This window comes from Hemiscyllium ocellatum, chromosome 3 (assembly GCF_020745735.1).
Source record: "Hemiscyllium ocellatum isolate sHemOce1 chromosome 3, sHemOce1.pat.X.cur, whole genome shotgun sequence".
NCBI lineage: Eukaryota > Metazoa > Chordata > Chondrichthyes > Orectolobiformes > Hemiscylliidae > Hemiscyllium > Hemiscyllium ocellatum.
This window is the reverse complement of record NC_083403.1, coordinates 71,115,330-71,143,173: the sequence shown is the minus strand read 5'-3', so window position 1 is coordinate 71,143,173 and position 27,844 is coordinate 71,115,330. Positions and strand designations below refer to the sequence as shown.

Genomic DNA, 27,844 nt, shown 5'->3' with positions numbered 1-27,844 from the left:
TCAATACTTCACCGGAAGCTCACTGATGATATTATCTAGTGACAAAACGTCTGAGAACATACACACCAGCTCAGCAAGCAAACTTACAACCTGAGCTACAAATCTTCTCCAAAATCTCAAACCGTTGTAACATATTGTAAAAGCAAATAGGGTCAAAGGGGAAAGAAATAGTAAAATAAAATTAACAACTTTCAAATGCATGTAGTATTCAGATAAAAATAAATGAATTAACTGCACAAAGAGGTTAAGAGTACTATCTTATAGTCATTGTTTGCGCTCCTAGCAGTTCTGAGGTCCAACTGATGCATTGACTTTAGTTTCAGAAGTCATGCTGTGAATGGACTCAGGTTCTGTGCACTGGAAAAACAGAGGAAGTAGTGATCATTATGATGACATGGTTTCAATGTTTAACCACTGGGAACTGAATATCCAAGGATAAATGGCAGGCAGAAAGGAAAGGGTGATTATGTAATTCTGTTAGTACGAGATGAAATGAGCATGATAGCAAGAAATGATCTTGGATTGGAAGACCTCAAATCTATAATGGTGTAAGTAAGAAATAACAAGGGAATGAACACACAACAGCTGTTTTTTTTTCCCCCATTAACTCTGTTTTCTCTGCACAGATACTGCCAGACCTGCTGAGTTTATACAGAATTTTCTGTTTTTGTTGTAGATTTCCAGCAACTACAATTCTTTGTTTTATTTGCCTCGTCCTCTTTCCTGCATGACTCCCTGAAACTCTCAATTCAGGCATTCTGTTGCAATTTGCATAGAAATGTTAAGTAACACTACATTGGCTAATTGAAAATGACCTCATACAAAAAGACGACCTGAATCACTTAATAAGGATTTTTTTTAGCTGGTTATTATTAAGCTGTTCTTTCACTGGAATTCTTGGGGAAGAAATAAAACAGCAAAGCCTAGCAAAAACCGAATTTAAACGAGCTTTCCATTTTCAATCACAAACTACATCTACATTGGGTTTGTATAAAGCAAAATAAAAATTTAAGCGTTCTTATTCAATGTTCCAGCGGGTTCTTTGTCAATGAAATTGAATCACTAACAGCAATGGAAGATCAAGCTGGATCTGTGTTTTTGGGAAGTAGCCATAGTTCAGCTTTTGAGGGTTAATATATAGTCAGAAATGCTGATATATTGAATCATTATCAGATTTCCAACAAGTTTTATGACGAGGAGGGGGACTTGTAGCTTCTGAAGTTTCCTTTTTTACGAACCACCTAGATCTGTGAAAACAAAAATCAAGACCAGAAATCGTTGCTAGGCAACCATCAGCACAGGCTTCTGTAGTCTTTTCCAAAGCCAGATTTTTCAGCAATTATCTGCCATTATCTCCCTGAGTGCTTTGCTTGTCTTTTTCTGTAGAATCATTTTACTTACTGTAAGCAACAGGTAGACCATAGCGCACATTAAAATATTGACCTCAATTTTCAGGAACCCACATGCTAAAAATCCTTTTCGATCTAAGAATTCTCCTCACCAATCTGTCCCAATTTTCACTTTGATCATAAATGTATTCCCAACAATTTCAGTCCTAGAACATAACTTTAAGACTCCCTTGGTCATATCTGAGACCTAGCCATCTTCAGCTCTTCAACAATGTCTTCCTTTTGTTGTCAGGTCAGAATTGGGGATGTTTGTTGACTATTGCCTCACTGCAAACAACGAATCCCTCTGTCACTTTCAAACAATATCAACAGTGTGCTCCATATAAAACTTGCCACACTGCAGCAAACCATCAAGTTTCCTTTGACACCATCTTCTTAATCCTCTTAGAAGGACAAAGGCAGTGGCTGCAGGGAAATCTCAACACTGGCGCATTCCAAACTTAATGCCATCCTGACATGGGGCTGTATCGCTGTTTGCATTGTCATTGTGTCAGAAACTTGGAATTTCCTTCTTTTGTGAGTGTACTAAATGTTGCCCTCTTCTGTAGGACAAATAGGGATGAGCAACAAATCCTTGTCTTGTCAGTGACAGTCCATGGTTTAATAATGACTTTTTTCTAAAGCAGGAATCTTTTGTAAGCTTAAATACCTTTCCCGTAATCAAATATTACCTTATAATGCAGCTGCAGGACATATTTAAATAGAATTCTACCCACTCTGGCAACTCTGTTTTGCAGATTGCTGTCATATAAAGATTATTAGCAAAACCAAGAAAGCCTTATTACATGGGTCAGTAATTAGTTTGAAAATAGGAGGCAGGGTGAATGAGTATTGATTGAATCGGGCTATCACCAGGGTCAAGAGAAGATGTTTCCTTTCTGTTATAGTCATGAATAGTTGCAGTAGCTTCCACTGCCTGCTAAGGGAGACAATATTAAAGAATGCCTTCTGAAAAAAAATCTGTTTTAGGGGTTGCAGGATAGAATTTATCTCACTAACCTATCCCACATTAAAAATTAGCTTTAACAGAACACTTGCTACTGTGGTTGTCTGTTAATTCACCAATCAATCAACCATTCTCAAAGACAAAAATCCAAGCCAGAAAGTCCATTATTATCTTCAAAGTTCAGGAGAATCTTGAGAATTTTGGAACTGGACTATGCATTTTTGCTCTTATTCTGAAAGTCTGTGGGATCCTGACTAATCTGTCACCTAATTTCATAGATATCTGCCCTTTGCTCCATATCCCTTCTTACTCTCTGGAAACAAAAAATTATCAATCTCTGTTTTCAATTACTCTGAATTAAGCATCAATTTTCATTTACATATTCCAATACACTTTATTTGAAGAAGCACTTCCTATTGTCGAACTTTAATTTTTAGAAGGTGCTTCCTTGCCTAGGCACCTCAACTAGTATAAACAATTAATCTCCATCTAATCCATTTTACGTGGTATCTTGAACATCATTAAATCATCCTTAATCTTTTTAGTTCCAAGGAATATAATCCTAGTTGGTTTAATCTCTTTTAGGAGCTTAGGGCCAGAACCCAGGTTCTTATGCTTTTGCGTTAGATCAGATGTTGTTTAAAAATAGCAGATAAAATTCCAGGATACGCACTCCCTTTATCACTTTACTCAATTATTGCTGGTGCAAGAACCCACAGATGTTACAGGATTTGGCACGTATCCCTGAATACATAGCATAAATGTATCGATCTCAAATTAAAAATTTATAACTGAGACTGCATCCACAGCCATTTGTGGAAGAGAGTTCCAAATATCTACCAGCCTTTGTGTCTCGAAGTGCTTGCTAACATCTCTCCTGGACGGTCTGTCCCTAATTTTTCGACTAGGCCTCTGAGTTTTGGAATCCCTAACTAGTGGAAGTAGTTTATCTTTATCAACCCTGCCTCTTCCTGTTAATATCTTGAAGACTTCAATCAGATCATTCCTTAACTTTCTAAATTCTAGGGAAAGCAGACCTGATTTGCATAATCTCTCCTCAAAATTTAACCCCTAAAATTCAGATATAATTCCTATAAGCCTATATTGTATTCATTCCAAGCTCAATATATCTTTCCTAAGGTGTGGTGCCCAGATCCGCTCACAGCACTCCAACTGGTGTCTAACATGAGCTTTGTTTAGCTGCAGCATAATGTTTGCATCTTTATACTCCAGTTCTTTAGATATAAAAACTAACAATTGGTATGAAAATGTTGTGAAGAAGTCATAAGACTACAAATTGATATAAGTAGAATGAGTAACCAAGGAAAAAATCTGGTTGTTAGAATGAAATGGAGGAAAATGTAAAGTGGTTCACTTTGGCAGGAAGAATAAAAAAAAAGCAATGTTACATAAATGGAGAATGAATACAGAATTTCAAGATGCAGAGACGTCTAAGCTTTACAGTGTGTGAGGCAAAAAAAGTTTATATGCAAGAATAGTGAATAATTAACATGGCTATTGGAATGCTCTTGTTTATTATTAAAAAACTCAACATAAAAGTAAGAATGTTATGCTTCACTTTTATAGGTCATTGGTCTGACCACATCTCAAATAGTGTGTGCAGTTTCAGTCTCTTTATATAAGGAAGGATATGAATGGGTTGGAGATAGTTTAGAGGGAGTTTGCCAGATTGTTACCTGGAGGTTGTCTTATGAAGAAAGTTTAGATAAACTGGGCTTGTTACACTAGAGTTTAGAAGAATAAAGGAAGTGTATAAGATCCTGAAAGGTTTTGACAAGGTGATATGGAAAGGATATTTCATCTTGTGGATGAATCCAGCATTCATCAGCAGTTTAAATATTAGGGACTGCTGTTTTAGGAGAGATGAGGTGAACTTGGTTTATTTTTTGGGCTGTGCAACTTCTGAATTTTGTGCCTTTGAAAGCAGCATCATTGAATACTTTTATGCCATTGGTAGGTAGATTCTTGTTTGGTAAGGGAGTCATCGGGGGTGGGTAGGAATGTGGAATTTGAAATGCAAGATCAGCCGTGATATTATTGAATGGTTGTGCAGGCTCAAGGATTGGAAAGGCGTTACATCTGCTCCTATTTCATATGTTTGTATGTTCTGTAGTGTGGTGCGTTTAATTCAGTTTTACCAGTAAATTACAACTGCATCCTGCTATTCACTGCATTTGAGTGTTACAACACTGGGTAAACCCCTCTGTTAATTTAACCCCGACACACATAGAAACTCACCTCAAGACATAATCTGGCAGAGAGCCATCCCAGAGGTCACTAATTAAAATAAAAATAACAGTTTTATTTTTTAAATCCAACTTACAATATTAAAACCAACAATTATTTACAACTCCTTTCACTTATACCTCATCTTTTACCTTCCTCTCTGTAATACTGGTCCAATTAAAAACCCCAGTTAAGATTTTTTAAAAAAAGACATTTCAAAACCAGTCAGCCTTGCTAAATCTCCTTTGTAGATTTTCCTGTAGAATCTCCCCAGGTTGGCTTCGATGTAGTGCTGTGCAAACTCTTTCTACAGACAGGTACCTCTGAGAGAGCTCTTGAGCTAGCAGCCTACATTTGATGGTCTTTTGGCAGTTTTCCCTCTAGCTGTTCAAAATATCTGGTTTTATACCCCAAAACATTGGATTATTTCATTGGTTTTAATACTATCAAAATGCTACATTTAAATTTGATTGGATTCTAGTATCTTGGGGCATAATTTAAACTGGCCGAATTTGAATCTGTTTTTGTTTCATGGCAACCCAGGTGCTATTTGTTTTGACCGAGTGTTACTTTGTTCAGGACACTTTGCACTTTCGGTCCTTGTTAGCTTTTCAATTCTCTTGAAGACACATTCATAACATGAGATAGAGAGTAGGTAGCCATTTTGTTCAAAGCTAACAACAAAATGGCGTTGCACAGTCAGCAATTTTGAATAAGAATGTAAGCATTTATGGTTTAAACATGCAATTGTGCATTGCCTCAAATTGTTCCGTTTGCATGTTAATGGTGCCAAGCACCTCACTATTTACCTGACAGCAAGTTCTTGCCTGTTGTACCATTTTATCAGATCACAGTATGTATAAAACAAAATTTCTTTTCATTCTTTCAAAGAAAAGTAAGTTCCTTTGGGAAGACATCAGTAAAACCTGATAATGTTTTATTACATCCAGAACATGTTCAGATGAAACATGAAATCTTAGTATTTTGTTTTTAGAACATTGTCCCTATTGTGTGCTTCCAAGCAAATGGCGAGTGTTTACCAATCTGAAGATAAGCTAGATGGAAAAATGCATAAGCATCCATTCATGCTCTGAGGAGTAAGTGCATTATTATTCAGCAGCACAGTAGTTTTTAATCAGAAAATGAAGTTGCAATGTTAAAAGATGAGGTATAGGTCAGATTACAGAGCTTTGTGGCACTAATGGTAATTGAAGAGCTACAACCAAGCATATGAGCTAGAAAATAAATATATTTCATTATTTGCCTTACATTCAGGGATGTTTTGTTTTAGGAATTTGCAGTTGCTGCAGTCTATGGTGAAGCAAACTACTATTCCAGCAATTTAACCCTGTACTTTATTGGTTTTGGCAGATAATAAGCAGTGATATATGATTGAAGTTAGGTAACTGGTATTGTAATTTTATTCAAGGTTTGTGCGAAGATTTGTAGCTCGGGTGCTCGTTGTTGTGGTTCTGTTCGCCGAGCTGGAAGTTTTTGTTGCAAACGTTTCGTCCCCTGGCTAGGTGACATCATCAGTGCTCTGGAGCCTCCTGCGAAGCGCTTCTTTGATGTTTCTTCCGGTATTTATAGTGGTCTGTCCTTGCCGCTTCCGGGTGTCAGTTTCAGCTGTCCGCTGTAGTGGTTGGTATATTGGGTCCAGGTCGATGTGTTTGTTGATGGCATTCATCCACAAACTCCATGCCTCTAGGAATTCCCTGGCTGTTCTCTGTCTGGCTTGCCCTATGATAGTAGTGTTTTCCCAGTCGAATTCATGTTGCTTGTTGTCTGAGTGTGTGGCTACTAGGGATAGCTGGTCGTGTCGTTTCGTGGCTAGTTGATGTTCATGTATGCGGATTGTTAGCTGTCTTCCTGTTTGTCCTATATAGTGTTTTGTGCAGTCCTTGCATGGTATTTTGTAAACTACATTAGTTTTGCTCATGTTGGCTATCGGGTCCTTTGTTCTAGTAAGTTGTTGTCTGAGCGTGGCTATTGGTTTGTGTGCCGTTATGAGTCCTAAGGGTCGCAGTAGTCTGGCTGTCAGTTCTGAAACGCTCCTGATGTATGGTAGTGTGGCTAGTCCTTTTGGTTGTGGCATGTCCTCGTTCCGTGGTCTATGTATTAGGCATCTGTTGATAAAGTTGCGCGGGTATCCATTTTTGGCAAATACCTTGTATAGGTGTTCCTCTTCCTCTATTCGCAGTTCTGGTGTACTGCAGTGTGTTGTGGCTCTTTTGAATAGTGTCCTGATGCAGCTTCGTTTGTGTGAGTTGGGGTGGTTACTTTCATAGTTTAGGACTTGGTCTGTGTGTGTTGTTTTCCTGTGTACCCTTGTGGTGAATTCTCCGTTCGGTGTTCTCTGTACTATCACGTCTAGGAATGGGAGTTGGCTATCCTTTTCTTCTTCTCTCGTGAATCGGATTCCTGTGAGTGTGGCGTTGATGATCCGGTGTGTTTTTTCTATTTCGTGTTTTTGATGATTACAAACGTGTCATCAACATATCTGACCCAGAGTTTGGGTTGAATTTGTGGTAGGGCTGTTTGTTCTAACCTTTGCATAACTGCCTCTGCTATGAGTCCCGAGATTGGTGATCCCATGGGTGTTCCGTTGATTTGTTCGTATATCTGTGTGTAGTGTACACACTTTACATTCAACAATCAGAATGCATAATTTAAAAAATGGTAAAGTTGCCACAGTCCTAACATACCATAGGGCTACTGTCTCATTAAAGAAAAATGTGGTTTAACCTGAGGTTCACCACACCTAAGGTATGGGGGAAAAAATTGAGAAGGAGAATCCTTCTTTGTAACCTCAACCAGTACAGGAATTGAACCCATACTGTTGGCATTATTCTGCATTGCAGACCAACTATCCAGCCAGTTAACCTACCTGATTTACAGAATGTGGCGTGGTGGCCTTCAGGTTAAACTGCCATCAGTCATCTGTCTCTAATGAGAGGGCGGTGCTGTGATCTGGTTAGGCTATGGTGATGTTTTAATTTATTAATAATATAAAGATTAAACCTGGTTGGCTCTCATTCCTTTAACTCTTAACTTAAATCTTGTCTGTCCTTTCTAAAATAAAGAAGAGAGCAAACGATTAAATATGAATGCAACTAATCTGAGTATCTTTCATCCTATCTTCAGTAATGAGACATCAAGAAGTAGGGACACGAGTAGGCCATTCAACCCCTTGACACTGTTCCACCATTCAGTTGGATCATGGCTGTTATGACATAACTCATATCCACTTTCCTCCATTCCCTCGATCCCCCTACTAAAGTGAATCTATCTATCTTAGCCTCAAAAATATACAAGAACTTTGCCTTCCAGCTCTCTGTGGAAACGAATTCTAAAGACAAAACCCTCTGATAGAAGAAATTCCTCCTCATCTCAGCCTTAAATTGGTGCCTCTTTACTCTGACATTATGCCCTCTGGTCCTAGACTGTCCCACGGTGGGGACAATCCGGTCAAGCCCTTTGAGAATCCTACGTTTCAAAAAAATCTCCTCTCATTCTTCTAAAGTCCAGTGAGTAAGTCTCAACCTGTTTAGTGTTTACTCATAAGAAAATCCCTCCATATAAGGAGTGAATTTCTGTAATGAAAGATAATATTTCCTTAAATAAGATAACCAAAACTGTTCAGTGCTCTGGACGTAATCTTAACAGCACTTTCTACAGTTCCAGATGACTTCCTCTTCTTATACTCCAACCACCTTGAAATAAGGACCAACATTTCATTAACCTTCCTGATTACCTGCTGCAACTGTACGCTAGCTTTCTGTGTTTCATGCACACGTAGCTGAAGTCACTTTGTGTTGCAGCTTTCTGCAGCTCCATTTAACAAGTAAGCTTCTTTTGTTCTCACTTCCAAAATGAACAGCTTTACATTTATCCACATTATACATGATTTGCCAACTTTTTGCCCAATTAACCAATGATATGTCTGTAGAAATTGTTTGTATTCTCCAAGCAGTTTGCCTTTCCATTTTTTTTGTGTGTCATCTGTGAATTCGACTACAATACATTCACTTCCTTTCACTAAGTCATGTTGAATGGTTCATGTCTGTGAAGTATTAATGTGTGAGATTTGTTGAACCTTAACTTCATACGTCTCTAAAATATTGCTATAATTCTAGTAAGAGCACACCAATGATGTTACGTTTATTCAACAGAATGGATCACTATTAACTTACTTTTCTACTTTACTTTCTGGTTATGCATCTAAAGTTCACATCCCGCCTTCTTTATAAGTATACCAATTGGTGAGACATTACTGCCTTTTCTATAACTTAATTTGCAGTGAGAATAGATTTCTTTATTTAGAGTCATAGAGATGTGCAGCATGGAAACAGATCCTTCGATCCAATCCATCCATGCCAACCAGATATCCCAACCTAATCTAGTCCCACCTGCCAGCACCCAGCCCATATCCCTCCAAACCCTTCCTATTCATATACCCATCCAAATGCCTCTTAAATGTTGCAATTGTACCAGCCTCCACCACTTCCTCTGGCAGCTCATTCCATACAAATACCACCCTCTGTGTGAAAAAATTGCCCCTTATATATAGGTCACTTCTATATCTTTCCCCTCTCACGCTAAACCTATGCCCTCTAGTTCTGGACTCCCCCACCACAGGGAAAAGATTTTGTCTATTTATCCTATCCGTGCCTTTCATAATTTTGTAAACCTCTATAAGGTCACCACTCAGCCTCCGAGGCTCCAGGGAAAACAGCCCCAGCCTGTTCAGCCTCTCCATATAGCTCAAATCCTCCAACCCTGGCAACATCCTTGTAAATCTTTTCTGAAACCTTTCAGGTTTCACAACATCTTTCCTATAGGAAGGAGACCAGAATTGCACGCAATATTCCAACAGTGGCCAAACCAATGTCCTGTACAACTGCAACATGACTTCCCAACTCCTGTACTCAATACTCTGACCAATAAAGGAAAACATACCATACACCACCTTCACTATCCTATCCACCTGCGACTCAACTTTCAAGGAGCTATGAACTTGCACTCCAGGGTCTCTTTGTTCAGCAACACTCCCTAGGGCCTTACCATTAAGTGTATAAGTCCTGCTAAGATTTACTTTCCCAAAATGCAGCACCTCGCATTTATCTGAATTAAACTCCATCTGCCACTTCTCAGCCCATGGGCCCATCTGGTCCAAATCCTGTGGTAGTCTGAGGTAATCCTCTTAGCTGTCCACTACACCTCCAATTTTGGTGTCATCTGCAAACTTACTAACTGTACCTCTTATGCTCGCATCCAAATCATTTATGTAAATGGCAAAAGATAGAGGACCCAGCACTGATCCTTGTGGCACTCCACTGGTCACAGGCCTCCAGTCTCCCTCCACCACCACCCTCTGTCTTCTACCTTTGAGCCAGTTCTGCATCCAAGAGGCTAGTTCTCCCTGTATTCCATGAGATCTAACCTTGCTAATCATCAGCCTCCCATGGGGAACCTTGTCAAAAGCCTCACTGATCACATCTAGATCACATCTACCACTCTGCCCTCATCAATCTTCTTTGTTACTTCCTCAAAAAACTCAATCAAGTTTGTAGGATATGATTTCCCACGCACAAAGCCATGTTGACTATCCCTAATCAGTCCTTGCCTTTCCAAATACATGTACATCCTGGACCTCAGGATTCCCTCCAACAACTTGCCCACCACCGAGGTTAGGCTCACTGGTCTATATAGTTCCCTGGCTTGTCCTTACCACCTTTCTTAAACAGTGGCACCACATTAGCCAACCTCCAGTCTTCCGGCACTTCACCTGTGAATATCGATGATTCAAATATCTCAGCAAGAGCCCAGCAATCACTTCTCTAGCTTCCCACAGGGTTCTCGGTACACCTGATCAGTTCCTGGGGATTTATCCACCTTTAACCGTTTCAAGACATCTAGCACTTCCTCCTCTGTAATCTGGACATTTTGCAAGAAGTCACTATCTATTTCCCTACAGTCCATATCTTCCATATGCTTTTCCACAGTAAATACTGATGCAAAATACTCATTTAATATCTCCCCCATTTTCTCTGGCTACACACAAAGGCCGCCTTGCTGATCTTTGAGGGGCCCTATTCTCTCCAGAGTTACCCTTTTGTCCTTAATTTATTTGTATAAACTCTTTGGATTCTCCTTAATTCTATTTTCCAAAGCTATCTCATGTCCCCTTTTTGCTCTCCTGATTTCCCTCTTAAGTATGCTCCTACTTCCTTTATACTCATCTAAGGATTTACTCGATCTGTCCTGCCTATACCTTACATATGCTTCCTTCTTTTTCTTAACTAAACTCTCAATTTCTTTAGTCGTCCAGAATTTCCTGTATCTATCAGCTTTTCCTTTCACCCTAACAGGAATATACTTTCTCTGGATTCTCACTTTCTCAGTTCTGAAGGCTTCCCATTTTCCAGCTGTCCCTTTACCTGTGAACATCTGCCCCCAATCAGCTTTTGAAGGTTCTTGCCTAATACTGTCAAAATTGGCATTTCTCCAATTTAGAACTTAACTTTTAGATCTGGTCTATCCTTTTCCATCATTATTTTAAATTGTCAATATTTATTTTGATTTTTCTTTTAATCAATATGAGTGAAGCACAGCTGGTTTATGTTTACAGTCCCTAAGTTGAGCTGAAGCAGTAAATAATTTGTACAGTTTCTGCCTGATGGCATAACTATATTTAAAACAAAAACCATTATTAATCAAAATCTTCAAATTATCTCAATAACTTAATAGTTGGGGATTGACCAATATAGTTTAATAAAGTATTTAGGTATTGGTGAATATTTGAAATGTAAGAAAATATGAAAGAAGTCATTTAACGTAGTGGTGAATGTTAAGTTTCTTCTCCATTTTTAAAGCAAATGAAAAGTGGTTATTTATCACTGGGAATGAAGTGTAAATGTAAGGATGTTTTGTTGCAGTTGTATAGGGGAGTGACAAGACCACCTAGACCAAGTACTCAACCCAGTTTGAATATAGAACATTACAGCACAGTACAGGCCCTTTGGCCCTCAATGTTGCATCAACCTGTGAAATTAATCTGATGCCCACCTAACCTACACCGTTCATTATTAACCATATGTATGTCCAATGCCCATCTCAATGCCCTTAATGTCGGTGAGTCTACTACTGTTGCAGCCTGGTCATTCCATGCTCCTACTACTCTGAATGAAGAAACTAAACCTGATATCTGTCCTAAATCAATCACCCCTTAATTTAAAGCTATGTCAACTCGTGTTATCTTCACCATCTGAAGAAAAAAGCTCTCACTGTCCACCCTATCTAACCCTCTAATTATCTTACATGGCTCAATTAATTCACCTGTCAACCTTCATCTCTCCAATGAAAACAGCCTCAGTTCCCTCAGCCTTTCCTCATAAGAAGTTTCCATACCAGGCAACATCCCAGTAAATCTCCTCTGAACCCTTTCCAAAGAATCCACCTCCTTCCTATACTGCGGTGACTAGAGCTGTATGTAATACTCCAAGTGCAGCTGCACCAGAGTTTTGTACAGCTGAAGCATGCCCTCATGGGTCCAAGACTCAATCCCCCTACCAATAAAAGCTAACACACTGTATGCCTTCTTAACAACCCTGGTGGCAACTTTCTGGGATTTATGCATCTGGACACCAAGATCTCTCTGTTCACCAACACCACCAAGAATTTTACCATTAGTCAAGTACTCTGCATTCCGAAGTGAGCTACCTCACACTTTTCCACATTAAGTTCCATTTACCACTTCTCAGCCCAGCTCTGCATCTTATCTATGTCCTTCTGTAACCCACAACATCCTTTGGCACTATCTGCAACTCTGCCTACTTTAGTGCCATCTGCAAATTTACTGACCCATCCTTCTACGCCCACATCCAGATCATTTATAAAAATGACAAACAGCAGTGGCCCCAAAACAGATCTTTGCGCACACCACTGGTAACTGAGTCCCAGGATGAACATTTCCCATTAACCACCACCCTCTGTCTTCTTTCAGCTAACCAATTTCTGATCCAAACCACTAAATCACCTTCAATCCTGAAACTCCTTATTTTGTTCAATAGCCTACCATGTGGAACCTTATCAAACTCCTTACTGAAGTCCATATACACCACATCAACCGCCTTGCCTTCATCCACCTTTTTTGTCACCTTTTCAAAGAACTCAATTTGACCTATCCCTAATCAAATTATTCCTCACCAGATGACAATAGATCCTATCTCTTAAAAACTTTTCCAACACCTTTCCCACAACAGAAGTAAAGCTCACTGGCCTATAATTACCAGGGGTTATCTGGACTCCCCTCCTCAAACAAGGAAACAACCTTTGCTATCCTGCAGTCTCTTCCCTGGCTTCCCAGAGAATCCGAGGAAAAATCCCATCCGGCCCCGGGGTCTGATCTATTTTCAGATCTTTCAAAATTGCTAAAACCTCCTCTTTGTTAACCTCAATCCAATCCAATCTTGTAGCCTGTATTTCTGTATTCTCACTAACATTGCCCTTTCCCAGTGTGAATACTGACAAAAAGTATTCATGAAGCGCTTCCCCATGTCCTCAGATTCCACACACAACTTTCCACTACTATCTTTGACCCCAATCTTATTCTAGTCATTCTTTTATTCCTGATATACCTATATAAGGCCTTAGGGCTTTCCTTAATCCTATCCGCCAACAACTTCCATGTCCCCTCCTTGGTCTTCTTGCCCCTCTCTTTAGATCTTCTGGCTAACTTATCGCTCTCAAGCCTCCTAACTGAGCCTTCAAGCCTCATCCTCACATAAGTTTTTCTCTTCCTTTTGTCAAGAGCTTCAACTTCTTTAGCAAACCATGGCTCCCTCTCTTGACAACTGCCTCCCTACTTGATAGGTATATACTTATCAAGGACCCGCAGTAGCTGTTCCTTGACTAAGCTCCACATTTCAAGAGTTTCCTTCCCCATCCTAGGCATCCTAAATCTTGCCTCAATGTGTCATAATTGCCTTTCCCCCAGATATACCTCTTTCCCTGCAGCCTATACTTACCCTTGCCCATTGCTATAATAAACATAGCCAAATTATGGCCACTATCGCCAAAGTGCTCACCTACCTCCAAATCTAGCATCTGGCTGGGTTCATTCCTCAGTAAAAAATTCAATATGACATCGTCCCTTGTTGGCCTGTGTCAGAAAAACCTCCTGCACACATTGAACAAAAACTGACCCATCTAAACTACTTGAACTATTGTATTCCCAGTCAATATTGGGGAAGTTAAAACCCCCCCATAAAAACTACAAATAGTTGTTTGATATCTTTATTTAAGAAAATAACCAAATGCATTACAAACAGTTCAGAGAACATTCACTTAACTGATTCTTGAGAAGGGAGTTCAACTAATGATGAAAGGCTTAATAGATTGGGCCTATATCCAGTGGAGTTTAGAAGAATGAGAGGTATTTTTTTTTCTAAAACACAAGATCCTGCAAAAGAGGGAAGGAATTCTTGTGGGAGAGACTAGAACTAGGAGACTGCTTAAAAATAAGGGATCACCTGTTGAATGAGATGAGAAATTTTGTCTGGATATTGAGAATCTTTGAAACTCTGCTCCAGAGTGTGACATAAGCTGAGTTGTGTAATATTTTTAAGATAGTGGTGGATAGATTCTTAACTAACAAGCGATTCAGAGTTATCAGGGTAAACCGAAAGGTGGAGCTAAGGCCAGAAACAGGTCAGCTACAGTTTTGGAGCAGGCTCGAAGGATTGAATGGCCGATCCCTCTAGGGTAGGTATCACTGCTGGATTATTAATCCAGAAACCCTGGTGATATTTAGTGACCTGGGTTCAAATCCTGCCATAGCAGATGGTGAAATTTGAATTCAATAAATATGTGGAATCAGGAGTCTAATGATGGGCGGCACGGTGGCACAGTGGTTAGCACTGCTGCCTCACAGCGCCTGAGACATGGGTTCAATTCCCGACTCAGGCGACTGACTGTGTGGAGTTTGCACGTTCTCCCCATGTCTGCATGGGTTTCCTCTGGGTGCTCCGGTTTCCTCCCACAGTCCAAAGATGTGCGGGTCAGGTGAATTGGCCATGCTAAATTGCCCGTAGTGTTAGGTAAGGGGCAAATGTAGGGGTTAAGGGTGGGTTGCGCTTCAGCGGGTCGGTGTGGACTTGTTGGGCCGAAGAGCCTGTTTCCACACTGTAAGTAATCTAATCTAATCTAATCCATGAAACCATTATTAATTGTCAGGAAAATCCCATCTAGTTCACTAATGCCCTTTAAGGAAGGAAACGGCCATTCTTACCTGGTCTGGCCTACATGTGACTCCAAGTTTATTGCAATGTGGTTGAGACTTAATATAATTAGGTATAGGTGATAAGTCCTGGCCTAGCCAATGACACCCACATCCCATGAATGAATAAAATATAAAAAGGTTTATATGTTCATTATTTAAAGAAATCTAATACTACAACATTCAAATGCATAGAAGAGGCTGAAGCTAGAAATATTTGTGATAAGGACTGTCCTTTGACAATATGACAGATGATGCCAGTTCACAACAGATATTACCTGCAACACCTAGGAGATTGGAGAGCATTGCAATCCCAAACCTCTACGTCAGCTCTGAATCATTTCAGCTTAAGGACCTTTGACTCAAAGTTGTTAAGCTGAAATTCCAGCCACAGATTCTTGTGGGACATCAGGGAGAGAAAGAGTTCCTGAACACTGTTCCTGGAGATGATCCCATCTCCTAAGTAGAACTTTAAAATCAGTCAGTAGTTAAGAATTAGACGATGTGACTGCAGCTTGGTCAGATATTGTCTTCCAATAAAAATATTATGGTGGAGCCTTAGCCTTGACTCTGAACAACAGGTCTGAAAGTATTGCTTCCTGTGTGGATAAAAACAGGGGGAGGTGATGGCCTAGTGGTATTTATCACTTAACTGTTAATCCAGAGAACCTGGTAATACTCTGGGGACCTGGCTTTAAATCCTGCCATGTTAACTGGTGGACTCTGAATTCAATTCAACCTCTGAAATTAGGAAACTAATGATGACCATGAACCATTGTCAATTGTCCACTGGATATAAGCCCCATCTGGTGCGCAATGTCCTTACCTGGTCTGGCCTACATGTGATTGCATAATTCCCTACCCTAGAAAAAAGATTATTGCTATATCTTCATTTATCACATTTGGATTTATTTACAGTATCCTTTAATTGACTATAAATTCTGTAAACTACAAGTACATAGTTTTATTTTAAATATTCTTATGTTAGAATAGAACCTGTACAATAAAGTGCAATGGTGGTAACTTCAAATATATTATTTTATTTATTTTCAAAAACATTTACAATTGTGGAAGTGGTGCTTTTATTCTGATTATCTGGATCTGCTTTATCTGTCACAATTTTCCATATCTTTCATTTTTAATTTTCCAGGAGGAAGCAATCCATGGATTTCAAGTTAGCAGCTACCTAGACTTTATGGAAAATCTGGAACATTCCTACAGAGTGACTATACTGACAGAGATGGAAAATATTAAATCATAGTGAATACAACTTAAAGGTTTGTACAGTATCTAGTAAAATCACCATCTTTACTTTTTATACACAAATTTTCTGAAAATTTGAGTAACATAAAATAATTGTATTACAGACCTGCACAATTAAGTTAATTACATTTGCAGTAAATATGACTTGTCATTTAGGTGGTATAGTGAGAAAGAAAAGCATGTTAAACAATACCAATTTGTGAACAACCATATGCTCTCACAATCGCTTGTAGCATATTAAATAAAATATGTTTTTAGGAATGTTATGTGAATTCTTTCCTTTGCATTAGGCTGACCAAACTAATTTTCCCTGTAGTTATTATGTCATGTACTATGGGAGAAAATATGTTCAACACAGTGAGGATCAATTTCCACAGATAATATCGTGTAATTATCTCCAGGGTTTCCATGAACCTCCGATGAAATTATGAAAGAATGGTTGGAGAAATCCAATGAACTTACAATTCCAGAATCTCTAAATTGAAGCAGTTGTTAATTAGCTTATGTACAAGAGACTGCAGGTTGTATGATCTCAATGAATCTAGTTATTGGTAAATAGTTTGGAAAAGTTACAGGTTTTTAGTTTGTCGAATTAAAAGTGTGATTGAGCTATGTTTCTGTTCTGGGACTATATTGGAACTCTTTTGGTTTGAAATCAGTTATAATAAGCAAAAGTAAAGTTCAAAAAGAAGTGTACGTTATCTGTAAATTTATACCACGGTAGAATATTTTGCAAAATTTGTGTATTGCTGACCTGCTTATAAAGATTTTCTGATATTATAATAGCTGTCTCTTACTTAAATGTAAGGGAGATTAATGGTGCTCTCATTTGTTCCTACTCTTTGCAGAATTCAGATGTGACCACAGGAATGCAGAGTTGTTGTACAGTAGACTATTTCAAGCACATGCAAGTGGCAGAAATATATTATTCAACCAATTTTCTATAATTTCTACTGCAGCAATGACGGGCATTAGGAACACCAGTGCAAATGCTTGTACTTTTATGTGATTAGTGCTTAATTGATTTTGAATTGTTACTATTTTTTTCTCAATTCACAAATTAACTATGTTGCTTGTTAATTTTACTGTGTTATATTTCTTAGATTGTTAATGCAAAACTGCTTTGCATAGATTTTGATATATTCCTGCCCATGCAGTCAACTGGAGTATTGTTTGCTCGTAATTTTTACATTTCAATATGCATTGTAATGCAAAGTCTGCACTTTGATCCATAACTGCAATGCTTGGTTCCAATAAAGAACTTTGTCAAAGTGCATTCCACACTGGATTTTGGTTATGTAACATTAACATCATTGGAGGCATATATCCAAAGAACTGATTTTCTTACAGAGCTTGGGGTGAAGGGTGTTTGGTGCTCAGATGTCACAAGGTTTCTCTTACATGAGTTGCTTTCACTTCAATGGAATTCAGGATGCTGAAGTATATTATCCAATAATCTCTATTTCACAGTATTAAAAGTAGGGAATTTATTCTATATTATTATTCTATAGAGTATATTATTCTATATAATGTTCTATATTATTCTATAAATAAGTTTATTTGCTTGCCTTCATAATATCAATAGTTTGATCAAAAACGCTCTATACTCGATTATTTCGCAAAGCTCTGTACATTTCAAATAATTGAGAGTAAATTGTGTCAGTACTGATGACCAGTATTTTTGACATTATTAACTTGAATCCATTTAATTACATTATAGAAAAAACTTGTCAAGAACATTCTTTTAGTTTTGCACAGACATAAACCAAACAATTTCTAAAAATTCTATTTTCATGCAGATTTGGAGAAACTCTTCTGGAAAAGAAATGAGTCAAAAATAATAGCAATTTGAAGCTGAAATATTGATAAAAGATTGCCAGTGGAATTTAGACATGCAAGACCTAATCTATTCTATTCTGTTCACTGCTAAACAAGCCTTGGTGAAAACCTTTGCTCTAATATTTTATTTTAAGAATGATGCTTGTGTTTTTTTTTCACTCCAATTTCCTGCATTACAATCAAAATTGCATCCTCAATTCTGAACAAGTTTCTCTTTCCACATGATACTGAGAGGTTTTACAAATGTCTCTAGAGTTACATAAATAGTTTCCAACCATATTTTCATTCCTGTTCTAAAGCATAAAATGTATGTCAAATCTAAATGTGCGCAGACTGTTCCATTAAATTACTTTAGATTATTTGAAAAAGATTTTGTTTTTGAATATTCTTTAATGGTGTGGATGTGAATAGAAGATTAATTGGTTGGCTGACAGACAGAAAGCAGAGTTTCCACAAATGAGTCTTTTCTGACAGGTATGATGTGATGAGTAGGTCCTGAATGGGGACCTCAATTTATCAATAAATGATTTAAGTTAGGATAGCAAAGGCATGGTAACCAAATTTCCAGGTGTTGTAAAGATAGGCAGGAAGGTATGTTGTTAAGAGCAAATAAGGAGACTGGTATAGATTGAGTGAGTGAATGGGCATATGGAGTATTTTGTGAGAAAGTGTAAAATAGTTCAGTTAAATGTGAAATAAATGAGAATGACTTGATAGCTATGACAGAGACATGGTTATGGGGTGGCAAGAGCTGGCAACATAATATTCCAGGATATTTGCTGTTCCAAAAGCATAGGCAAAAAGAAGGTTGAGTAACTTTGTTAATAAAGGGAGGTATCATTATGATGGTGAGTAGTGATTTGGGTGAATTAGGTCATGATGTTGAATCAATTTGGGAGGAATTTTGAAATAGCAAGCAAAAGAAGTCATGGCAAGAGTCATCTACAGATTCCCAAACAGTTAGTTAACTGTAGGGCAAAGTATAAAAGAGATTCTTCACACAGCGGGTTGTGAGTTCATGGAATGCCCTGCCCGTATCAGTGGTGAACTCTCCTTCTTTATGGTCATTTAAGCGGGCATTGGATAGGCATTTGGAAGTTATTGGGCTAGTATAGGTTAGGTAGGATTCGGTCGGCGCAACATCGAGGGCCGAAGGGCCTGTACTGCGCTGTATCCTTCTATGTTCTATGTTCTATAAATCAAGAAATAATGAAGACATGTAATAAGGGCATTAAAATTGTTTTGAATGATTTTACTCTGCATATTAACTGGACACATGTTACTGGACAAGCTGTTCCAGCACAGATACAACACTGGCATTTACCAGACAATGTGGAAAATTGCCCAAATATGTGACCTACTCATCACATCATGTCTATCTGAAAAAGACTCATTTGTGGAAACTCTATTTTCTTTGTGCCTGTCAGCCAACCAATTAATCTTCTATTAACATCCACCCCATGAAAGAACGAAAAGGACAAATCCAATCCAGCCAGTTGCTGCCTCATCAATCTACTCTTGATCATCAGTCAAATGATGGAAAATGTGATCAACAGTGTTATTAAACAGCATCTGCTCAGTGATGCCCATTTTGGGTTCCTCCAGGGCCACTCAGCTTCAGACCTCATTTCAGGCCTGGTCCAAACATGGACCAAGGAGCTGAATCCCAGAGGTGAAATGAGAGTGACAGCCATTGACATCAAGGCTGCATTTGACCAACTGTGGCATCAAGAGCTCTAGCAAAACTGGAATCAGTGAGTATTGGGAGCAAAACTCTCCATTGGTTGGAGTCATAACAGACACATAGGAAGATGGTCATAATTGTTGGGGGTCAGTTATGTCAGCTGTAGGACGTCTCTGCAGGAGTTCCTCAGGATAGTGGCCTCGGCCCAACCATCTACAACTGCTTCATCAGTGACTTTCCTCCATCACGAGGTCAGAAGTGAGGATTGTGCAATCATCCACAAACATGTTCAGCAGTATTCATGCCTCCTCAGATACTGAAGCAGTCCCTGTTCAAATGCAACAAGATCTGGATAATATATAGGTTTGGGCTGATAAGTAGCAAATAACATTAGTAGCACAAAATTGCCAAGCTATGATCATCACGAAAAGAGACAATCTAACCACCATCCCTTGGCATTCAATAGTGTAAATATTACTGAATTCCCACTATCAACATCCTGGGGTTCACCATTGACCAGAAACTCAACTGAACCCACCACATAAATGCAGTGGCTACAAGAGCAGATCAGAAGCTAGGAATGTTGCGACGAGAGACTTGCCTCCTGATTCCTCAAACTCTATCCATCATCTACAAGGCACAAGTCAGGTGTATGATGAAATACTCCCCACATCACTCCAGAAGTTTGGCACCATCCAGATCAAAGCAGTCCGTTTGATTGGCACCACATCCACAAATATTCACTGCCCCTACCAGAGATGCTCAGTAGCAGCAGTGTACTACAGAAATTCACCAAAGATTATCAGACAGCACCTTCCAAATCCACAATCACTTCCATCTAGAAGGACAAGGGCAGTAGATTTATGGGAATGCCACCATCTTCAAGTTTCCCTCCAAGCCACTCCCCATCCTGATATTGCCGTTCCTTCACTGTTACTGGGTCAACATCCTGGAATTCCCTCCTTAATGGCAGTGTGGGTAAACCCACAGCAAGCGGACTGCAGTAGTTCAAGAAGGCAGCTAACTACTGCCTTCTCAAGAGCAGCTAAGTACAGGCAATAAATGCTGGCCAGCCACAAAATCAACTTTTTTAAAAATCAGATTGACAAGGATGATATGGGTGATGAATTTCTAGTGTACACCCAGGATTGCTTCTTGGAACAATATGTTGCAGAGCTTATTTGGTAACAGGCGAATTTCGATCTTGTAATGTGTAATGAGTGAGTATTAATAGGAGATCTTACAGTTAGCGATCCCCTGAGGATAGCAATCACAACATAGAATTTGAAATTCAGTTTGAGGGAGAGAAACTAGTCTTAAGTCAGTGTTCTCAACATATGTAAGGATAATAACAGAGTTATGAAGAAAGAATTGGGTCAAATTGGCTGGGAAATCAGACTGAGGTGAAAGTTGGCTGATAGACAGTGGCAGACAAGTGAGTATTTCTTATTGCTGAGTAGAAATGTATTCCAGTTACAAAGAAATTTTCTAAGGACAGTATTAACCTGTAGTTAATAAAAACAGTTAAGGACAGTATCCAATCAAAGACTAAAGCATACAAAGCAGCAACAGAAAGTGATAGGCAAGAGGATGGGGATTTTTTTTAGAAACCAGCCGGGGACAACTAAAAAGCTAATAAAGATTATGAAAGTAAATTGGAAAGAAATATAAAAACAAATGAGTTCTACATGTTTTACAAAAAAAAGTAGCTGAAGTATGTGTGGGACCATTGGAGGATGCAAGTGGGGAATTAATAACAGTGAAATTATCGCTAATTTAAACCAATATTTTATATCGGTCTTCATAGAGATGGCACTACAAATATTCCAGTAATAACAGGTGAGTAAGGTGCAAATGAGAGATAAGATCTATAACTGGTTCTATCATCAGGGGTAAAATAATGGGATTAAAGGCAAACAAGTCCAGGGCCTGACCGCCTGCATTGAAAGGAAGTGGATGCAGAGATAGTGGAGGTGTTGGTCAAAATATTCCAGACTTTACTGGATTCAAGATGATTCCAGCAGATTGGAAAATTGCTAATGCTCAAGAAGGGAGGGGGACAGGAAACTAAAGGCTAGTTAGCCTAACGTCTGTCATTGGCAAAATGCTAAGAGTTTATTATTAAGGAAAAACATAGCAGACATTTATATAGTGCTACAAAGCAGCACTTGCTTAGCAATAACTTGCTCATTGACACTCAATGTACACTCCACCAATGTTACCTAGCTCCTGATCTCATTACAACTTTGACTCAATATGGACAGAAGAGCTGAATTACATAAGTGAGGTGTGGGTGACTGTCCTTGACATCAAGGCAGTGTTTGACCGAATGTACCATCCAGGTGTTCAAGGAAAACTGGAGTCGATGGGAAGCTGGGAGAAAACTGTCCACCCATTGGACTCCTATCTGGCTCAGGGGATTTTGTTTGTAGTTGATAAATGTCAGTCATCTCAGCTCAGCACATCTCTACAGAACTTCTTCATTGTAGGGTCCTTGCCCCAATTTCTTCAACTGCTTAATAACCTTCCCTCTAACAGGTCAGAAGTGAGGACTTTTACCAGTGTCTCTAAAATGCTCAGCATCCTTCGTGACTCCAACAATACTAAAACAATCAATGTCCAAATGCCAGAAGACTTTGGCAAGTTTAGACTGACAAATGGCAAGTACCATTTGTGCCATAAAAGTGCCAGGCAATGACCGTCTCCAACAAGAGTAAATCTAGCCATCGTCACTTGACAATCCATGGCATTGGCATCACTGAATTTAGCATTATTAAAAACTTGGGTAAAAAATGAGGTCTGCAGATGCTGGAGATCACAGCTGAAAATGTGTTGCTGGTTAAAGCACAGCAGGTCAGGCAGCATCTCAGGAATAGGGAATTCGACGTTTCGAGCATAAGCCCTTCCTGATGAAGGGCTTATGCTCGAAACGTCGAATTCCCTATTCCTGAGATGCTGCCTGACCTGCTGTGCTTTAACCAGCAACACATTTTCAGCTAAAAACTTGGGTCTCCATTGACCAGAAATACCAGACCTGGCTAGTCATAAACTTAGTGATCTCGGATTAAGCCCCATTCTCTGCAACTGGATCTTCAGTTTCCTGAGCCACAGGCCACAATCAGTGAAGATTGGGGACAATATTTCATCCTCACTAACACTCAAAACTGGAGACCCCCAAGGGTGTGTACTCAGCCCCCTACTGTACTAGCTGTGTACCATTACTGCGTCGCCAAATACCAGACTAGTGCCATTTAAAAGTTTGCTGATGACACCACCATAGTCGGTCAAATCTCAGATGGCGACAAAACAGACTACAGATGGGAGGTGGAAGACCTGGAAAAATGGTGCACTGAGAACAAGCTAGCTCTCAATGCCGGCAAAACCAAGGAACTCATTATTGATGGGATGTTACTCATGCGCCCCCAACATGTTAACAGCACAGAAGTGGAACAAGTGGAGAGTGTCAAGCTTCTGGGAATGGTCATCAACAGCAAGCTTTCTTGGACTCTTCATGTGGACGCACTGGTTACAAAGGCCCAACAATGTCACTTCCTCAGGCAGCTGAGAAAATTTGTCATGATAGTGTATACCCTTGCCAACATTTATAGGTATGCCATCAAGAGCATTTTGTCTGGATGTATCACTACTTGGTATGGCAACTGGGCCATTCAAGATCGGAGACAGTAACAGAGAGTGGTGAACTCAGCCCGGGCAATCATAAAGGCCAACCTCCCATCTATAGAATCCATCTACCAGGCCCCCTGTCAAGGAAAAGCCGCCAGCATTCCCACAGATCCACCCCACTCTGGCAATGTTTTTCTACAACCTCTACCATCGGGGAGAAGATAAAGAAACCTGAACACGCACCAGCTGGTTTTGAAAAAGTTTCTACCCTACTGTTTTTAGAATACTAAATGAACTCACAAACCCTTAGCATTCACCTGTACCTGTGTTTTTGTTTTGTCGCTGTTACCTATTATTTACTTATCTGTGCTATTTAACTATGTGACCTGCCTGTATTACCTGCAAAACAAAGCTTTTCACCGTGCCTCAGTACGCGAGGCAATAAAGTTAATTAAGTTCAATTCAATTCATATGACTGCTGTGTCTAGAGGACATGTCAGTGGAATGAATCCTGCAGTCTGTAATTATCTTCCTACTTCTTGAAAACCTGTCCACTACACTACAGTCAGGAGTGTGATAGAATAATCTCCACTTACCTGGATGTGTACAGCTACAACAAGTCTCAAGAAGCCTGACACCAGCCAGAGCTAGGCAGTCCATATAAATGGTACATTCGCAAGCATCCACTCTCTACACCACCAACACTCAGTAGCTACAAAGTGTACTATTGACAGGATGCACTGCTGAAATTCAACAAAGCTCCTTAGACAGCAACTTCCAATTCCACAGCCATCTAGAAGGACAAGAGCAGCAGATGCATAATAATGTCACCTCCTGCATGTTCTCCTCCAAGGCACTCACTACCCTAATTTGGAAATATATCACTTTTTTTGAATGTCACTGGGTCAACATCTTGAAACTTCCTCCTGAATGGCACTGAGGGTTCCAACCAGATGGTCTGCAGTGGTTCAAAAAGGTACATGTTCACCATTCTCGCCACCACATTCTCAAGAGTACAGGAATTGTCAATAAATACTGGTCCAGCCAATGACATCCATGGATAAATGAAAATAAATCAGTACATTTTTGAGCTACATGTCATTTTTTTTTGTCCGGTTTCACTCCCTTATCCCTAAATTCCACCAAGTTATCCAAAAACAGTCATAGCTGGCTGTTTGGTTCACCAGTAGGTTTAAATGCAGTTGGTGCTGCACATTCTGTCTATGGCCAAAGCTTCTCTAGAATGCAAGAGACACAGCAGAGGATTTGCCAATCGAGCGTGTGAACTGATGGATAGATTTAGACATTTGGCTCACCTCGTCACATTGCTGCTAGCTAGCAGTATAAACTGAAAATGAGATCAGCAAATAGTGCCATCTGTTTCCCAATACATTGCATGCCTGCAGCTGTCCCAATTCTCCAGTTTCTTGATTCGAGAAACTCTTTCACAGTCACTTCCAGTCACTGCATTACCCAAAATACACCTTTATAAGGGCAGCCAATCTCTGATTGATACCAGCTTTCAACAAAGCTGAACCCCCTACTGAATATACAGCCCCTCAGTAACCTTTTTAGTACTGGTCTACACATTACAATCATGGAAATAAGTAGGCAGTATAAAGCTTGCATACTGTCTGTATCACTTCCTTTGGACACAGGTTAATCACAAATTATATCCCTGTGCTTGCCAATGGATTTTATCCAATTTGTAGTTAAATGAGTTTATGGACTAAACCATTGACTGATAGAAACTATAAGCTACTAGCCAGTTGTCAAGTGGTTCAATGGTTGCACTCTTACCCCTAAGTCAGAAAGTTGTGGTAGAATTCCACTCCAAAGAGTTGAGCATACAAGGCTGGCTAACCCTATGTAATACTGAAGGAACAGCACACTATCAAACGTCTGCTGTTCAGATGAGACATTAAAGTGAAGCTTCCATCTGGTACCTCAACTGGATGTGAAAGGTTTGCACTTTTATTCTGCGTAAGTAGTGATTTTTCTTCATTAGTAAAATTCCTTATGCAGTCCTGAATTCATGAATGGCTATAAATAACATTATTTTCATGTTCTGTTGCTCTCACTTTACCATGGCAAGATTGTGAAATAAAAGCCTTGTCAAATGATGACTCCAGTGAAGAGTGTTCCTATGGAACTGCATCCTAAAAGAGGTTAATGGGGAGAAAGGAAAATCTGCAAGTTGTTTGCACTGAATGTTTGGCTATAAAGTGGGATTCCCAAGAAGAAGGGCTCATGCCCAAAATGTCGATTTTCCTGCTCCTTGGATGCTGCCTGACCTGTTGCACTTTTCCAGCAACACATTTTCAGCTCTGATCTCCAGCATCTGCAGTCCTCACTTCCTTCCCAAACCATGGGTCATGAGATAAGATTTTGGGACCAGGAACTGTAAAGTAGCAATGGTTGCCTCACAATTCAGATTGAATGCTCATGGCTGGGCGTGACCTTTAGATCCTCATGATTTTTTCTGTTATCAGTGTGGCATAATCGACAGATACTGGAATTTTGTGTGCAGATTGTAAAATCAGCCTGTGAAAAGGTTATGTTCTTGTTTAAACTGCAGAATGTTTAATGGAATTGGCATCATAAACTGAACATAATCTCCCAATGCCCAACAACTGAAGTTAACTCTTCCCCACCATACCCTTCCCACACAGTCACCCACCAAGGGAATTTAGATACAAAAATGGGATGCACCGGGAAACATTTGACAAGCACTGTTATAAAAGAGAGGAAGCATTATGTGATTAAATTGACTCAGTGAGGGTAGTGTTGAATTGTCCCAATTTTGTTTTGACTAAGTGCATTAACTGCAGTTATTTAAAGTAACCTGAATGATTGGAGAGTATGACTCTAGTTCAGTGGGCTGAGTAAATTTGAGTGAATCATCAAGTAGATTGCTTTAAATATGAGCAAAGATTTTATCTAGTGAGATAGACTGGGTTGAAATGCTGGCAGAGTAAGGTTTTGCAAAATGATGATTTTGGCCTGAACAAGACTTGGTGATAACATCTGTGTTATATAAATTAGCTTTGTGCGAATTGATCTGTAATTGAGGAGATGAACTGCAAATTAAATTAACTGGAGTATCTGGTCACAACGTAATTATTTATAAGCAGGACCATCTAAATACACCCAACCAGAAAAACATGACATCCACCTTAATTGTTTCTTCAATTATTTTCAGTGTGCTTGCCCCTTTTACTTTACATGAAATGGAGTTTTAGATAATGACCAATCTTTAGGAGAAGAACTGACATGATTTTCCCATATTACTCATTTGAAGATGAATTTATCTATCCTCAAATTGCAACTTAATTGCAGTAATTTTGAGGCTTACATTTTCCATGCTATTTAATAAGCACTGAATGTCATTTCTTAGATATTTTAGAGATGAAACTGGCTGACTCCAGTTTTGTAAATTGACTCATGGCTGCTATAACATTTTTTTATTTGTCCTTGGATGTCACTGGCTGGCCAGCATATATTGTTCATCCGTACTTTCCCTTGAGAAGTTGGTCGTGAGTCGCCTTCTTGAACTGCTGCAGTCCATGTGCTGTAGGTAGTCCCACAAAGCCCTTAGGGAGGGAATTCCAGGATTTTGACCCAGAGTCAGTGAAAGAATAGTGATATATTTCCAAGTCAGGATGGTAAGGGGCTTGGAGGAGAACTGACAGGGGACAGTGCTCTTGACATAAATTTCAAAATCCCAAGCTAGAGGGTGGCCTCACTTCTGTAATTCTGCCTGTAGATTCAGAGGGTAGAATTTTCTCAGTGTCTGCACAATGCAGGAAATTGCACAATATTTGGAAAAATATGGTGAGAATGAAAAAGATTCTTTAGGTCAAGATAAAACCTTCGATGTTCCCTTGAAAGTATTTCACTTGCAAGCAAAGAGGTCCACCCCATTAACATCTCATCAGTTAGCTAATGTTGTCTAATATATATACAGGCTGCCATTCTCTCAGGTCCTGATGAGAAACCAGACAGTCCCAATTTGCGAATTGAATGTCAGAACAGTTACCTGGTTCTGACATTCATCTTCTCGGTCCTCTACTTTGCGATCATTCCCAATATCTCAGGATGTTCTACATGCACAGTGAATGCCTTCATCCTTCATCCCCAGTAGCTGGCATTGCCAAAGCACCAGCCTCACCACATCATCAATGTACATATTAGTCACAGAACCATGGAGTTATACAGCACAGAAACAGACTCTTTTGGTCCACCTCATAAGCACCGACCAGAGATCCTAAACTGGTCTAGTCCCATTTGGCCTCTGTCATCTAAAACCTTCCTGTTCATGTACTTATCCAGATGTCTTTTAAATGTTGTAATTGCACCCACCTCCACTACTTCCTCATTCCATACACACTCTATCCTTTACGTGAAAAAGTTGCCCCTTATGACCTTTTTAAATGTTTCCCTTGCTCACCTTAAACCTATGTCTTCTAGTTTTGGACTCTTCTATGCTAGGAAAAAGACTTTGGCTATTCACCCTATCCTCATGAATGCCCCTCATGATTTTATAAACCTCC

At 39.4% G+C, this 27,844-nt stretch overlaps 1 protein-coding gene across 3 annotated transcripts in view; it reads left to right on the top strand.

Moving 5' to 3' along the window:
- The window catches only part of tbc1d32 (TBC1 domain family, member 32), a 254,565-nt gene extending 237,185 nt beyond the window's left edge, over positions 1 to 17,380 (top strand). For all 3 annotated transcript variants that reach the window (XM_060850904.1, XM_060850896.1, XM_060850912.1), the window contains 2 exons: positions 16,032 to 16,158; positions 16,993 to 17,380. In XM_060850904.1, coding sequence (XP_060706887.1) covers positions 16,032 to 16,142 — 111 coding nt within the window. In that variant the 3' untranslated portion in view covers positions 16,143 to 16,158; positions 16,993 to 17,380. The remainder of the gene's footprint in view (positions 1 to 16,031; positions 16,159 to 16,992) is intronic.
- Positions 17,381 to 27,844: the final 10,464 nt, after the last annotated feature.